Below are 17865 nucleotides of genomic sequence, written 5' to 3'. Positions count from 1 at the left end.
AACTGCTTCTCTTACATTCTTCAAAATATCTTATTTTGTGTTCAACAAAAAGAGATTAACAACGCAATTTTCCTACTATGGTAGTCAATGGTGGCCAAGAACTGTGTTTCAAACATTGTTTTTAAAAAACGTCTCCGTGTTCCTCAGAACGAAGACATTTATACAGATTTGGAACAACTTGAGGGTGACTGAATGATGACAAAATACTCACTTTTGGGGTTATTTATTCATCAAATTTAATTTAAAGCATCTCAGAACTGATTATCATCGTCTGATCAGCGAAAATGCAACAAATTCTATAGCATGTCCAGTGGTTTGGGGACGGGGATATTCTTTTATCAAACCAATGACGGTTAAAACAATCTTTTTTTACATGGGTTTGGTGCTGCTAGTGACTCATAGACTACACATTATACTTTTAAGAAAAACACAGTAAAGTTTAACCAATCGCGTTTGTTTCGCCTTTAAAAAAGTATTTAGATAAATTAGGTAAATTAGATAAAATAAGACAGAAGACAAAAGTAACTAAATCTTGTAGGCCGACAGGTAGTCTTGCAACACAGAGTTAATTTGCACTAGAGGATGTGGTGTACAGCTATAAAAGACTAACAAAATATACTTTTAACTTCCTATTTTCTCAATGTACTTCTCTATAATCTTTCAAGTGGTCACAGCAAGAAAAAAAAATCGATGCCCTTGTCCCAAACCATCTCACACCGAGAGTTATTGATCTTCACAAAAGACACTCAACACAACTTAATCACAACTTTGGTTTATTAAGCAAATCTAGTGATGCAAGATTACGTTGTATTCTAGCCTGTTATGCAAGTCAGTGAATCATTATATATCGCATAGTTGTTGCTTTTGTCTCTGCAATGTGCAGCATGTCAGCGGCTCATCTGCGATTGATCATGAGCTGTGACTCATTGCTGCTGAGAAACCCCCCGAACAGCTTTCCTAGGCCACTGAAACTCAAGTTTGTAACCCCCCCTTCACACTCACAAACCACAGCAGCCCATGTGGAGCTTTTCAGCCTGTGGCAAGTCAATAGCACAGCTCGCACCTTTAGCCCGCCTCAGCCTAATGCAACGACAGAATCAAGAGAAAATTTTGTATAAATTCAACTGTGGTAAATATTTTATGTTAAATAAATGGACTCAAAAAGCTTTGGTGTTTAGATTTATTGTAAAAAAATCAAGATGAGATGAGCACACATTTAATACAACCTTACAAAATGTTTTGTAAAAGTTACAAAAAGAACGTCAATAAAACAATTTTGTGACTACATAGTATGGCAGAAAAGCAAAGAGCCTAAGAAATCTGTTGATTAAATACGTCTACATTAAACAGTATCACATTTATTTGTTTTACAGTATATGAGCCATAGATCTTAAGTTCTCAAAAATGCATTCTGTAAGCAAAGCTGACTTGAATTCAAAAGTGAACATGCAAATGTTATTTCATATGAATTTCAGATATCCTTGATAATTAGCATCCGAGCTAATGACCTATCAGTCAACAGTTGTTGTTAACATGCGTACAGTTGGCATATGAAGTCATTATTCTGAATGTACTGTAAGTAAATGCAAAACAAACACACTGCATAATACATTGAAACAAACAATCTGTTGTTCATTATACAAAATGAAGAACTATCTAGTAGCATGTTGCAACCTGACTAATCTGAAAAAATGGCTCTTAGAAACAAGTTCAAATGACTATGTCTATTCAAGTAGTCATTAAAAACAGCCCCTAAAATAAAAAGACAAAGATATATTTCACGATGCCAGTTGATACCTCACAAACAATTCACATTTATTTTCATAACGCTTCTCACATGCTTTGCAGTGAATGATTACCAGAGAAAACCGGAATAAGAGGTAATATCTCACAAACAAGTATCGTCATTGTGTCAATAAAGAAAGATAAAAGGCAATGCTTAAATGACCGGCCACTCAATCTGATATTAGGACAGCACAATTTGAACAAAGCATCATCAATAAACACTTATTGTGAATATACGCATTGTGTGATAAGAAAACGACACACAATCAAACAGAATTGAAGCAAGTTTACAGCAAATTAACATCAGTAGCACTTTATTGACAGTACATGTGCTTTATGTATATGTGTAGCTCAGCTGTTAATTCTATGAAATGCATTAGCAACACTATTATGTTTATGGGTTTGATACCTAAACACTCATACTACTGAATGTTTGCTCTGGATGTCACGTTGGATGAAAATTATGTTTTTCATGGAAGGCCTTAGCTGAATTTAAACCAGCACGTGCATTTGTGCATATTTTAGCCAACCATGGCTTGAAGCAACCCAACATTTTTTAAGTTTCAGATTTTCAAGCGCTCAACCAAGTTTATCTATGGAGAACCAGGTGGTGTAGTTCCGACACCCTCCAGCGGGGGCAAATGGAGCCATGTTGACCAACACACTGGATATGTTTGGAATAAAACACTAGTTTACTATGTGCCAAATACCTACATGTAAGCATACTGTATGCACTGCGAAGAAAAGTCATATTTTGTGTTAGTATGCTGTTTAAAACACAGCTAATTCTTGAGTCAAATTTGATGTCACATGAACGAAATGTCACATGATTCGGCCAGATGGATAAGACAAAATGGAAGTCTTATAAAATGACAAACATGCAAATATCCACCTGCGCAACAAATGCTTTTAAACAACCAATAAGAAGAAAGAGATGGTCAACCGAACTCCTTCTGGAAACCATAGTGAGTTTTTCCAAAAATAGATCAGGCATCAAACATAACCATTTCAATGTCCGTGTGACTTCAGTTTGACCTTTCGCAAATATTTTTGATAAGCAACATTACAGTCAATCAACTTGGCAGGAAAATAAAGACGTGATGACGTGATTAAAACAAATGACTCATTGTTGACATTATTTATGACTGATATTGACTAGTCAGTCATTTTAGCCACGAGTCTCCTGCTTCACTGGGAACATTTTAAATGTATTGATAATAATGCTTAACAGCAATTAAAACTTTTTGATAACTAAACTTTGTTTTACTAGTTTTTTGAATACTTTAAGTGTAAACCTTGCTTAATTTTGTCGGATCTCTTTTCCATCCCTGAAAGCACACATACATCTTGGAGACGTCTACTAGATGTCTGCATTTAGTGTACATCTGCAAGGGGTATTTTTTTGATTGTTCGCAATCTGCAATACGTTTCCTGTCAGACGTCATATAGACATCTAGAAGATGTCTGAAAGATGTTTATGATTTTAAATATACTGTATAAAACATATTTTTCTAAGATGTTTATCAGATATTTTCCAGATTAATGAGTAGTTGACAAATAATTGTGTAAATCTGTCCTAGGATGTGACAGCAATATTTTTGAAATAAAACCCTGTGAGGATAAGTCTCTCATATGCTATTTTTATAATAATATAAAATAATATATTATTAACAGTTTGTATTCAAGATTTTTGCCACGTCACACCATAAGACACATGTGCTATATATTTGTCAACTACCCGAACGCATCTTGAATAGAAATGTTCAGATATGTTTACTTGAAAACAAGCCAATAATGCAAAAGCGTAAACATGACTTTTTCAGTTTTGCTTTTCAATCTGATACATATACTGGGGTCGGCGAAGCAGATTTAGCACCATTGTCTGTACGTTGCGTCTTCAATCTGAGTTTGTGAGGTAGCGCGGCAGTACAATCCGCCGGCACCTGCTGTTCACCCTCCTCGTCGGACAAGATCCTGTGATTCGCTGGATGAAGCAGGGGTCGCCCCGCCCAATGACCGGTTGGCGGAGCGAGGTGTGGAGAAAAGAGTAAAGGTGCTGTTGTTGGAGAATGGAGGTTGGGGAGGTCTAGCAAATATGGGAAATTTCTTCGTATAGCCATGGGGTGCGTGGGCAGAAATGCCGACCCGGGATGGGTACCGAGACAGATGGGTGGTTGCTGGTTTCCAGAAAGGTTGGAAGTCTCCCTATCTTGTCTTTTACCCCAATAGAAATCTTTGTCTGCGCAAGAAACCAGAGATTGTGGAGTCAAGGTGGGAAACGTATGAGACAGGGCCCTCTGAGGTGAGGAGTAAGGTGACCCGGGATTCAGCACACCGTACCGAAGCTTCACAGCCAACAGCTCTGCTCGCAACCGAGCGTTCTCCTCGCTCAACGAAACCAACCGCGTCTCCAACATGTAGTCGCTGACCCTTCGTTTTTCACGCGAACGTTTGGCCGCTTCGTTGTTCTTGCGGCGTTTCTCCCAGTACATCGCGTCTTTCTTCTCCTCTGGGATGAATTCTCGTTTGCGACGCATTGCCAGACCTCTGGGAGACATCTCCTCCTCCTCCACCTCAGATTCCCATCTCACTCTCAAAGCGGACTCCATGTTCAGCCTCGGCCAGGTGCACAGCTTTCTGGTTTTGAGCAATACGCACCTGTTTTTGCTGTGTATGTGGTATCTACAGTAGGTAGTCAGATATTAGTCCCGAGTTTGCTTCTCAGTCATGCTGTCACCAGCTCCTTAACCTACAATGAAAGTGCACAGTTATTTCCTTTGCAGGTGCATTGTTGGTTTATTCATTTGCCATATTAGGCCAAAAGTCTTCTACATAAATTGCAAATTGCTTCCCCATTATTTTAATAAAAGTCTTAATCCTTACCTGACAAAGACTAGTCTGCTTACAGGTGCTTTGCACTTTGTCTTATAATTCACAGGTTGCCTTCCTGTAATGTTCGGGTAATGATCATTAGGGATAAAAATAGCTAAAACCTTTTGCTTGGTGTGGTTAAGTGGGGTTGAACATTGCTAGTCACTCTTGCACTTGCATATTGCAGTCAACGCAGTTATATGGCATTATGATATTACATTTTTTGTACATTTTCACTATTGAAAGATCTTAATTGTAACTCGCTTGTTTGCAATTTTTAATAATGTCGATGGTTCAACCGGTCTTGTGAAATGTGGAGGAAGCCATTGACCAAAGCCACATGAAAGCCTTTCAATGACGTGACAAAGAAGCGTTGTATAGCATCGCAATGCAATGTTGAATGTTGGGGGTGTTCGCTGCATCCCAGACACTGTTACACTTGTGATGACTCAGACACGTTGAGAACCATCTCTTCCAACTCTAGGGTTCCATAAGCCCCACGCAGTCTGACAGATGGTCTGTTATATTGTGGGTCACCAGTGGAAGAATGATGGAATTAGTGTGTCTATGCTACAGACTGACTTCCCCTCAGATGTCATTGAGACATTGTAAGCTTTCTTTGTACAGACACATGTAACTGTTCATTTTAATTCTTTTTTTATTTAAAAATATGTAAATACAAATCTTCAAACTAACTTCGGTTTATGGTTTAAGCCTTTTTTATGATAAACCAGAGCCAACTCAGTCCCAAGGAAATATTTTGGTGGTTGTATGAAGTTGTCTCACTTTCAAGCACTGAAATTTAATAAACGTAAGTGGTTTAGGCATCAAAAAGCTCAAAAGTCATTTCTTTTAACTTTGTTTACATTCCAAACCTGTACAAACCTGTTTTCCTCTGCAGTACACAAAAGAAGATATTTGGAGCAAAACCACTGAGACGTTTCTCCACATATCTTGTTTTGTGTTTAACGGAAGAAAAAAATCATATACAGACTTTTATCAAGATATGGGTGAATACAGAATTTTCATTTCACTATCCCTTTAATAGCCTTACTGTGTGCAAATAAATTTAAGTATTTCAACAGCAATCTTTAATGCAGTTCGCAAATTATTAGACTAACCCTCAACTTCCCTAGTTCACGTCGCCCACACTCACTGCGGTTTCTCTCCCCAGAAAACCTTTCCCCAAGTTTACAGGGTGTCTGTTCTCGTGCAGACTAACCACATCCTACTCATCCCTTACTTTTACCTGACATTTGTGCGGTCTGGGAATCTGGTCTCAGAGCGTGACACAGATGCTAACCACAACATAAAACAAACAGACTGTTAGGCCAAGCCACGAGCCAGCGAAACATTGTTTGATGAACACAGCGTGTGTGCACGAAAGTAATACTGAGAAGGGAATGAACTGTGGATGCTCAATAAAACCACAGCTATGAGGCAGATGCCGCAGTGTGATGCTACACTGACCGTTGTGCACTTATTTATGTGCATTGTTAACTATAAAGTATAACCAAGAGTTTGGTTGGGTTCAAAACAAGTGTGTAACTTATAGATAAAAAGAATAGTGTTAAAGTGATAGGTAAGGTTTTAGGGTTTTATCTGTGTAAATGCATCAGAGACATTGGTCCCCGTTGACATCCATTGTATGGACACGAAACCATATATTTCTCAAAATATCATCTTTTGTGTTTTACAGAAGAAAGAGTCATATAAAGGTTTTCAAAGACATGAGATCTAATAAATGAAAACAGAATAAAAAATTGGGGGCTGTGTAAGACACTTCAATATCAAAGTTAGTTTACCCAGAAATGAAAATTCTGTCATGATTTACTCACGCTCTTGCCTTTCCAAACCTATATGACTTACTTTCTTCTGCGATATTTCGAAGAACGTTGGTAACCGAACCATGGCGGAACCCGTTAACTTGCATTGGTTTTGTGTCGATACCACATCCTGTAAAAAAAGATGGTCAGCGTGACGCCACTTCCTTCAATTGTAATGAACTAAGCGCAAAACGTCCGACAACGGGTACTGAAAAACGGTTTGTGCAAAAACGTCAGTTTGGAGCCTAGGCCTGCGCAGAAGGAATCGTCGAGCATCACGATAGATGGCTAGCAGTTGGCCGTGAGTGTACATCAGTTGTACGCTCATTATTAGGATGCATCATGGGATTGAATGAGTGCTCTCAATACTGTCCACAATGAACCCGGACACCACTAAAAATGGATGTCCCCTCAAATAGTGCACTATGTAAGGGTATAGGGGGCTATTTGGGACACAGCCTTGGCCCCTGTGTAAATTGTGTCCGCTGAGGACCCAATTAAGTAGGTAGTTGTAATGTCTGATCACAAAGTTGTCGAAGAGATGATGTCGTTTGGCTCACCGAAGCTGCGTTAGCTTCAAGCGAGATAAATACGATGTGTAAAATAAAAGCGTTGTTATTTATATAGCATGTTAAAATTAAAGTCAACGAAAAACATGTGAGCATATAAGCTTGATGTAACATACACGCCAGTATTTGTGAGTCAAAATCTGCTTAACTAACAAAAAACATCACTTTCGATATTTTAAAATTATCATGGTTTTATTATAGTAAATAACTAAAACAGTCACAACAAGATTTGTTTTACTTTCACATCCCATAGCCTCAAAAAGGGGACTATTATATGAAGCACTTTGTTAAAATGACCATTATTGTCTTCTACACTAAGTACTAGCGACATAAATCGTAATTTAATTTTGTAAGAATTACAATCAGGCGCTAAAAAGAGTACCCATTAGAAGTTATCTTAGGCAACAGAATCACGTGGGGTCCTTATTTCAAAAGGGGACTCGATTTGTAATGACAACTGTCAGTGGAAAACAATGGAAATGGTGTCACTGGAGCACGCTCAAAACACTATTCAAACAGCTCTTGTGAATATTTTTTCTTGTCCTGATTGGTTTAGCCTAGTTCTGAGCCGTTATAAAATACCCCTATTTATAACTTCTGACTGCATTACATAGCCTAAATATCACTTTATTTACGTTATTTCATGAAACCTTGGCATGCATATGGAATAACCGTTTTATAAAAGCAATAAACCCCATGAAGCAGTGGGTTACGGTGCATTTTATAACAGCTAAGGGCATTGTGGTAAATAAATAGCATCTAACTTTCTACTTAAACCAAAAAATACAGGTATTTTCCGTTAGTGTACTGAACTGCTATTAAGACTTTGTGTAAATAGCATCTATCGCTGCCTTAATAGTTGGTTACGTCTTGAATCTCCTCTCGAACCTGTAACACCGTGTCTACACCAGAAGTGACAGTCCGCGACATGACAACCTGCTTGTTCTTAATGGGTTTGTCGCGTCTCGCTGTGCCGCATCCAGTGTGGATAATATTTGAATTATAATGGGTTCTAATGCGTTTTTAATGTATTTTGAAGTGTCGCATCGCACATGTTGCGTCCGGTGAAGAAACGGTGGGACAGTCTGCTCAGAGAACTGTCAATCATAACGACACGCCCTGTTTTTATAGCATCAAATGACAAGCTAAAATCAAACTTATCCCAAAAACGAACAATTGAACATATGTGACCCTGGACAACATAAGCAGTCTTATGGGTCAATTTTTTTAAATTAAGATTTTGACATAATTTTAAAGCTGAATAATTAGGCTTTCTATTGATGTGTAAGTTGTTATGATATGAACATATCTGGTGGAGATGTCGCCGTTTAATACTCTGGAATCTGAGGATGCAAAATAATATTGAGAAAATTGACTTTGAAGTTGTTAATAAGAGGCCCTGTACTGGCCATCCACTCACAAAAATAAAGTTTTGATATTTTTAGCATATGGAATTTACAAAATATCTTCATGGAACATGATCTTTACTTAATATCCTAATTATTTTGGCATTAAAGAAAAATCGTCAATTTTGACCCTTACAATGTATTTTTGACTTTAACTAAAAATGTTCCCGTGCTACTTAAGACTGGGTCACATATTTCAGTGCGATAACAACTACCTTAAATGATCAAAACCATCTTTCGGAAAATTTTCCAGCAATTGTAAATTTATTTTTTATTTTGACTCAAGTCCCATTCGTTTACATGGAGCGGGTGGGGTTTATGAATTGTACTGCAGCCAGCTACCAAGGGGCGACCAAAGAGCCCCCAGCTACACTTTCAGGACGTGTGAGGCACACCAGTTCCAAAAAATAAAAGTGAATGGGTACCAGTTCCTGTTTTTCACAAGAGGGAAAATCATACAGGTTTGAAATAACTAGACGGGGAGTAAATCATGACAAAGAGTTCATTTTTGGGTGAACTATCACTTTACACATCATCATGGACAACGTTGACCCTTAAGACATCAACCAACTTTAGCCTTTGATCATTCATTTTTCCCATGATTAAACGGAATTGTTACGCCTATCTTGATGTAACCAGTGTTAGGTTGTAGACATGTTTTTTTTTATAATTGTGTGGGTCATGCTTAACCACACAGTGACACGTTGTGCTACTTCAAAACTCAACCAATTCTCATTATTAGTCAAACTTACTTAGATATGTGTGAAAACAAGCGCAGACATTTAGGTGTCAGCTTGTTAAAGGGGTGGTTTGTTAATAAAGCTTGTCATGGTGTTGCTCGCACAAGCTTTTCCACATCGACACCATTGCTTGTCCCTTTCAAACGTAAAGCGCGTTCTCTTGTGTTTCCAAAATGTTTGCCTGGTTACTGAGTTGGTACCAAGCATGTCATCCAGGACATCATGTGATAGTTTGCAAATAAACTTCAACGTTAAACTGACAGACGTTTTAGTTGCGGGAGGCACTTCAGGTTTTGATGTGCATCCTCTGGGGGAATGCACCTGTAATATGATTAAGCTGAGTTTGTTATTTGTTAAACGTTTAGTTGTCTTCCAGGCAGCCAATGCAGGGCACATGTTGGAAACACTGATATGTTAACCGTTTAGGTGTGGTAATGGTAACACTTGCTCTGCAGCTATAAATATAACCTCTGCCTGCTTTGTCGCTGTGCCACAATCCTTCACACAAACACACAATCATATATACGCTTCCAAAGTAAAAAAAGTGTTGTTGGTCTCGTTTGCCTCTTCCTGTGTTAAGCATGTAATAAGAAGTTATCATTAAAACAAAAACACGATGAACCATTTGAAATACAATGCTTTGCAGGTTCACGTGTATGAACATTTGACGCAAAATGTATAGCTTACATGCTCGAAAAGTTGCTTTTGAAAACCTAACACTTGAGTAAATGTCACTGCGTTAAACAACAAAACATCATATTAAAGGGATAGTTCACGTAAAAATAAGATTGATTTCATGATTTATTCACTGTTATGTTTTTCACTTTCTTTCTTCTGTTGAACACAAAGGAAGATATTTTGAGAAATGTCTTAGCGGTTTTGTGTCCATACAATGGAAGTCAATGGGGGCCAAAGGTGTTTGGATTGAAACATTCTTCAAAATATCTTCTTTCGTGTTGTGAAGAAGAAAACAAGTCACAGAGGTGCACTTTAAAGGCGCACATTACAGTATTTCAAAGAACACGCTTGCGAAGCAATCCGTTAATGTACTCTTTCATCTCGCACTTTTTAGTCGTTAAACATAAGCGAAATATTCAGTAATGCAATTTAACTACACCTGCAGTCACTTTTTTAAGAGACTGGTGTGAACATGAGGGGGAAATTACATCATTCCACTTTAAATATGACCTCAGGTCAGATTACAGTAGGTAAAAGTCATTGGATGGGAAATAAAGTGAGGCCTAGCATCATCTGTTAGCCTATTCCACTTGGTTTTGTCATCAAATGCAGTGACATTCTCATTTTTATGTGTTATTTACATGTTCACTGTATGAGTATAAATACAGTATATGAAGAAATTTAAATTTATAATCTGGTTACAATGTTCATTTAGTAGTTAGAAGGCCACACGTCCTCCTGAGGCTTGGGCGAGCCATGCACCTGCTGCCTACAAACTCTCTTATATGGTGCTTTTCAGTAACTTCTCCTTTTTTGTCAACTATTTATTTCACTATCCTCGAGCCACCTGCTTTTCTGTACAAGTTTATTTCCTGGCTTATGGTTTTGGTTTTGTCCTTAGTTGTTATGCTGTATGTTTTTTTTATATATAGAGGCTCAGATGTTTGTATGGAAAATAACGTTTGCTTGCAAAAAAAAATTCCTTGAAAGTGTAAAGCTGCAGCTACTTTTTTTTAAAGAGGTTTCATGTCTGTAGATAGTTTTTTTTAAGTTTGTGCAAATATCTTAAATATTTTCCGTACAATACTATATTGCCTAACGGTGTATCTATACGGTAGTGCAATCTTTACTGTAAATCTGAGACCACATTGAAAAATGAGGATTTAAATCTAGTTTAAATGCAATTTACACTTGTAGAAAAAAAGATTTGTTTGAGATATTCAAGATTGATCCTTGTTTACATCAAAAAGATGGATCTTCAGGTTTGGCGTAAACTGCTAAGTCCATGCCAGCTCGAATGCTTGCTGTACCAAATACTTGAAGACCAAAAATTTTTAACTTTTAACTTGAATTGATCAAGTTAGGATATAATTTGTAATGAAAATAATTGTAAACAAATACAAAATGTAGCATTTTTACCAGTGGTCTGACTTTTCCAACACCTTTGGATGGGAATTGTCTTTAGCGTTATACACACACACACACACACACACACAAAATGCACAATCGTAACTCGGTAGTTCTTTTGCGTAACACTAAACGAACCACAGTTACCAGAAATGTCATTGTTAGTGTATTGGGTTTGAATATATGTCAACAATTATACAATCTTCCTCTGAAATCATTTTAGATTATCGTTGTAGATGACTAGACACCACAGATCTCCTTATACTACCCACATTTACCACCTTCACATGATCTGATTCTCACTTTTGAACATATTATAGGTCTCTATATCAACAACTTTACATATACAATTACAAATATAATTAAATGCACTCTGCTCATCTTTGGGGTCTTGCAAGAAAATCTTTACCAATGTAACTATTATTAAATACGTTTAAACGTTATTTTTTCACATTTTTTAAACAATAAGTGAAGAATGACAAAATTGACTGTTAACGTAGACTGTGTGGAATATGCTATGAATAATCGCATATTTCCCTTTTTTAGGCAGGTCATTTATTGATTTATTTAATATACGTTTGACTCAAAGAATGGAGTATCTGATGATTGAAAGGTTGCGTCTGAAATGAGATTTTGTGATCTTAAGTCATGTACGTCAGCTACCAAGCACATTTAATGTGAAGTCGTACCGCTTATCCGATGAGTCTTACCTTGCTGTTCTGCTTTTAAAACTGTACTATTCTTTAAAAAATACAAGGAACCTCAAATGTTTTCATTATATTTCAAGAAAAGGTTTAATATACAACAGCAAGGTGTTTGTTCGTGTGAAGGCCCTTGTTACGAAAGCATAAAACTTTTGAGCCAACGCCATGTTTTTGTGCTTTATGCCACGTATGTCAGTTTCTACAGATATTGACTTCATTATAACTTTACACTGTACCGTCATACAGATTGATAAACATAAAAAATAAGATTCTTACCTTCTCAGCTTCAAACAGCCTTGTCGGGTGACCCGGTGCTGACATCACTGAGGCTGTTTATCTTACTGGAACCCGCCGACTGTGTGACCCGAGTGTCTCACCTGCCGTGGAGTGTCGATAAAAAAATTGTTCTCTGACTTGTGGCTGGTCTTTGGTGTAAGGTGTGATTAAATGTCAGAGACTGCCTTTTCGACTGTTATGAGATCAGTTCTGCCCACAAGCCCCTGTATGTGTACGCAACCAACACAGAGCGAAAAAAACTCTATGCAATGGCCAACATGCCCTTATATACGTGCGTGGGTGTGGGTGCCAGTGGGTGTATGTGTGCCTTTGTGAATGAGGTGCAAAAAAGGGGACTGATGTTAAAGTATTACAGGTTGCATTTCTGATGGGCATCTACTGAAGTGCTTGTGCATCAAAACTAGGTATTTATTATCTCCTCTATTGGTTCCCAGAGCTCTCCCAAATTCACAAATGGTTGATAAATGAGCGTGAGTAACAACCGATTCTTAATTTTCATTTCACTGAATATTTGATTATGTGAGTATTTGGCTACATCTTGGTTCGTTCCTGTTTAAATAAGTAACCGGTTATGTTGTGTGATCTGTGTTTTGCTGTTTGTTTGCTTGTGTTTGCTTATACATATTTTAATTCAGGTGTGTGTTTTTTTTACGTTCAGAACAACTTAATGTGGTCTGATGTCTGGCAGTGTGAGGCACGTTGTGCATTTTAAGGGATAGCGCGCCCCCTGCAGCCACTTCATTGTATTGCATTCGAATCGAGCTGTAAGCTTTCTTCCTTTATGTATGTATGTCTGTATTTATTTATTTATTTATATTTGACTGATATTAAATATAAACTGCCAGTTTTATTTATTCATTTATCTATTTATTTTTAACCGATCAATATGATTACATATGTTTTCTACATAATGCATTTGTAACCAAAGGACAAATATTTATAAATCTACATAGATCTGTTCTCTACGAGACACATGAATTTCGTTTTGATGAATTTGATGATAGATTCGCTTTCTTGAAACCCATCCTAACTCACTTTCCATCTCTTGGATGTTTACCATTTAATATAGGCTACATATAACATATTATTATATTATATATATATTACAGTTTTCTGATGGTGTTCGTATATCAGAATAAACACTCTTCACAGTTTTAAAATGTAATATTATAGGTAAAAGTTATTTAAGTATGTTGTAGCCTAATAATTATTATTGTCAAATTTGACTATTTTATTATTGTACATAATAAAATAGTCAAATTATTGTTTTACTTTAAAAGCGGGAAAATACGCCATTAAGTTTAGCCTGATTCCCTTACGAAAATTAACCATATTTTTTGTGGTAAAAGTGTAGTAGCCTTTTACTAGACTATCTTTATATTTTGTTGTAATGGTTTTATTAGCCTGCATTTTTAATTATTGATGATTGATGATGCACCGAACAAGCTCTCTCTCTCTCTCTCTCTCTCTCTCTCTCTCTCTCTCAAAAAAAAGACATAAACACAAAATATTAAGTTTGTTCAAATGCAAAGTGAAAGCAAAATGATTCAAAGCTCTATACCGTTCTGTTTGTTAAGCGTTTGATGTCTTCTCCACACTTAAAACACTTTAAGTCACATGTAGCCTACATCCACTCTGAAGTGTGAACATGTTGAAGCCTCGGTTCAATCAGACACAGCCCAGCCTGAAACCAGCTCTTCACATGATCTGCTTCTCGAGAACTAATCATTATTAAAACTACTTTACATGAAATGCAAGAATATCACATAGTTTGAATGTTTTCAGTTATATAATGCGGTATATTTATTTTCTGTAACCTACTTTATAGGCTAGTTATAATTACGTACAAATGAATATCAAGTTAAGGATCGACCGTTTAGTGACCACGTGAATTGCTACGTTCTTCGTTACGCGCATGCGTAACAATTAAATCCGACTAAACGGTTCCAGATTAACTTTAGTCTATGTGCAGTAGGCTAAGCAAATGAGAGTAACATATTTACTTTTTTTATTAGAAGCAGAAAACAGGTTTATTTTGCAAGGCTGCATGAAGCGATTCAATCACACATCACTACACTAAGCATTTATAGCAGACTGTTCGTGTTTGGACAGCACGGCCGCCGTATCACTTAAGAGTTCTCTGCATTTCAGGTTCCTCGTAGTTGTGAGATCTCAGCAGATACTGCAGCGTGCTGAACCTGCTGTTGAAGTTCCAGAGGGACCTCGCTCCTGTTGTCAGCGGCCAGCTGGGATGAAGCGGAGACGGGCGTAGGGAAGATGAGGCCCAGGGTAACATCTGGTTGTGGTGTTGAGTTGCGGGATGACTTATTCGGGGGAGCAACCAGCTTTGCGTCAGATGGGGAGGGGGCGGCGAGGGGGAACGTAAAGCCGCAGCTCTCTGGGTTGGAAACGGTTGCGGGTTGCTTGGTGGGTCGTTGCTTGAGGAGACCTCCGCAGGGTTGTGTTCAAATGAGTCAGAATTGAGCATGGACTGCTCGGATAGCTTGTCGTTCGAGTGGCGGATCTGTGAAGGTGCACTGGTGTTTTTATAAGGCATCTTTGAGGTGGAGAAGAATTGAGAGGGGCCGCTTGATGGACCAGAGCAGGGCTCATGATGTGGCCAACACTGGTACCTCTCTGACCGTTCTGCCAAAAAAGACGCTTTCGTACCAGCCAGACCCCTCTTGAGATGGGACGAAACAGGGATGTGGAAGGGCATCATGGCATGGTGTGGATGATCCAGACTTCGTCCAATCCCCATGTGATACTGCAGACTCAACACCTCCGCTCTGAGCTGTGCGTTCTCCTCACTGAGTGCTAGAAGTTGACTTTCCAGCATGAAGTCGTTCAGCCGTCGCTTCTCTCTGGAGCGATGGGCAGCCTCGTTGTTTTTTTGACGTTTGACCCAGTACAACGCGTCTTTTTTCTCGTCGGGGGTCATCTCTCGCTTGCGACGTCTGCTGGGTACAAGGTTATTGTGGTACGACTGCAGGCGGAACAGTCGACGTGCTAGTAGGGATGGCCTGTTGCGTGGCAGGGGAGAATGTCGATTTTCTGGTTCATCTTCGCTTGCCGGGATCTCACCAGTGGAGGACGGAAGACAGAGATGTTCAGCGCCTTCTATGTTGGTCATTGTTCTGGAGAGATAGAGGGTGGCATTACAAAAAATCACACACAGTATCAAGCTTCAAAACATTATCAACAATCTTTTTTGCATTTCTGTGTTCAGAACACAGATGTATATTGTTGAGATAAAACCATAATTACATTATTAAATGCATTTTGAAACTGTCTTCCATGTTTGCTATTTAGATTAGAAAAACAAAATTTTGATTATTCTTTTTTTCGACTCACTGTCAACTAATACTGTGCATAGTGATGTTTCCTGTGAGATGTATAAAATAAAAATAGATGTGAGAAGTATGTAAGCAAGTTCTATGCGACATCTTTATGCAAAAATCATGTTTGATAGTTGAGATGCACGATTATTTGTTTACGAAAAAAACTTTTTGGCAGAAACCACACATCTATGGTCAGTGCAATCGACCAACATCATTTGCTTAAAGTGGAAAATTCCATCATTAACTTTTCTGTGACGTTCGAAACTCATATAAGTTTGAACTGTGTTAAACTGTGTGCTTAAGCTTTCCTATAGATCGGTGGTAAGAGCATTGAGTTAACAATGCAAAGTTGTGGGTTCGATACCAGGGCATTGCAAATACCTATGTAAAATGTATAGGATAATGCAATGTAAGTCGCTTTTATCGAAGCGTCTTCCAAATGCTTAAATGTAAATGTAATGTATTTAGTATGTAAAAAGAAACTAGTATACAAAATATCAAATAATTGTTTTCGCCAACAAATATTATGTTTTTCTTTTCTATATTTCATTTAACACAAAATATATTTAATAGCCTGTTTAATAGCACACTTCATTGTGACAACATGGCCCAACAGTGATACAAAAGGTCAACTTATGCTCAATGAGCTGTGTGTTTTTTCCTGTGAATGTAAACATTCACTGGCATTTATGTAGCCAAGACTTTAAAGCCTATGCAAAATTGACTTTAAAAACACAACCTACTTTGACAAATATTGATTATATTGTAAAAAGTTTGACGACTGTAGCCCTGATCTACCTAAGCTCTAAAACCTGCATGAGAGCCTCGACATTTAAAGAAATGAAGATGCGCAAAGTCTGAAATATGCTTGGTGAGGTTTACAATGACTGAAGAGCTTATTCTGAAGACTGCACAAAATTTTTAAGGTCTTATCTTTAAAGAAATAGAAATCTCAAAGACACATTTAAGAATAAATTAATCAGAGTTTATTTGCAAAATGTACAGAATGTAGATTCATAACTGTTCTTTTGTAAAATCTAATGTTCGAATGTTGGCGATAGAAGATAAAATCAATATTTAAAACGCAATAAACACATAACGAGAATCTCAATTGAACTAATACAATTTTTGCAGAATGATTTTGTGCCTAATGGACATTGCATAAATGACATTTATGAATTTACACAAGACTATATATTTTTCCTTGATAATATACAGCATATTCTATATGCATGATTTTTTTTATGAAAGTCTTTTTTGGGGAGATGTAAAAAATGACTGTCTTACCTTGCCACAGGATTCAGGCTAGCTATAGTTGCTTTAAATGACACAGATTGAAAAGAAAAGTCTTTGGTGGAGAAAACCCCAGACTTAAACACAACTAACCAATGAAACGCAAGATGGCACATGAAAATGCATCTGCGATATGCCTGCATGAAAGGAGCAATAGTATGTGAGGACCACATCTTCCTTCCTTAGAGATGGAGGCGGAGTCTTGCACAAACATGTGGTTTGAGTTATGACTTTTTTAGATTGTTATACTTACAAAACAAGAATAAAATACTTTTTTACCAACACACTCACTTATGTTGAGCAGCTTGATGTTGTATTTATTTTATTGTCACTATTCCTTTCTTTTTCCGTCCTCAGTAGTCACAAACGCTCACACTGTCTGAGCTGTCACATCTGGTTAACAGTTAAACAGTGTATTTGTTTTGAACAAAAGTACCAGTGTGTATTTGTTAACAAAAGAAAAGATCAAACGGCTCTACAGAGACATATATCGTCAATATTGTTTATGAAGTGATATTAACTGGGTACGTATAAGAAACGCATGTGATGGGTTCAGTCAACTTTAAAAACCAACATTGGTTACAATCACGTAAAACGTTGTAAAGGATCAGAATGACACACATCATGACACTTATGAAAATAAGACGTCTGGGAATGTCCTCTTAAATTTCCACTGAAAATTGTTATCACGAGATTATGACTAAATCTGCATCTGTATAAAACATATCGCTGGTTTGTGTCAAAGGATTACACCAGCTTCACTTATTGATGCCGCATGTCACACGAAATCAATTTTAGGTCAAGACCAGACTAAGTAAGCTGCAAACATAAGTCTAAAGTGTAAGTTCATGAAAAATATTGATTTTTAGTTATGAGAACATATTTGTAATTCTCAGCATCACTTGTGGTTACAAGATTGTGGTTTAAAGAATTAGCCACACATGACAT

General features: G+C 37.4%; 2 protein-coding genes across 2 annotated transcripts; both read right to left on the bottom strand.

Moving 5' to 3' along the window:
* Window positions 1-1175: 1175 nt before the first annotated feature.
* Window positions 1176-12470, bottom strand: nfil3-4 (nuclear factor, interleukin 3 regulated, member 4). Its single transcript, XM_056759152.1, has 2 exons — window positions 12263-12470; window positions 1176-4534 (listed from the first exon to the last, which is right to left on the bottom strand). Exon 2 carries the CDS (start codon window positions 4392-4394, stop codon window positions 3618-3620), a length of 777 nt encoding a protein of 258 aa, XP_056615130.1. The 5' UTR covers window positions 4395-4534; window positions 12263-12470; the 3' UTR covers window positions 1176-3617.
* A 1838-nt stretch (window positions 12471-14308) lies between these two features.
* Window positions 14309-17032, bottom strand: si:dkey-172o19.2 (nuclear factor interleukin-3-regulated protein). Its single transcript, XM_056759538.1, has 2 exons — window positions 16912-17032; window positions 14309-15420 (listed from the first exon to the last, which is right to left on the bottom strand). Exon 2 carries the CDS (start codon window positions 15414-15416, stop codon window positions 14409-14411), a length of 1008 nt encoding a protein of 335 aa, XP_056615516.1. The 5' UTR covers window positions 15417-15420; window positions 16912-17032; the 3' UTR covers window positions 14309-14408.
* Between the last annotated feature and the right edge of the window lie 833 nt (window positions 17033-17865).

The sequence above is a fragment of the Triplophysa dalaica genome, chromosome 10, assembly GCF_015846415.1.
Source record: "Triplophysa dalaica isolate WHDGS20190420 chromosome 10, ASM1584641v1, whole genome shotgun sequence".
Lineage (NCBI taxonomy): Eukaryota > Metazoa > Chordata > Actinopteri > Cypriniformes > Nemacheilidae > Triplophysa > Triplophysa dalaica.
Note: the sequence above shows the minus strand (reverse complement) of the source record. Positions and strands in the feature narration are given on the sequence as shown.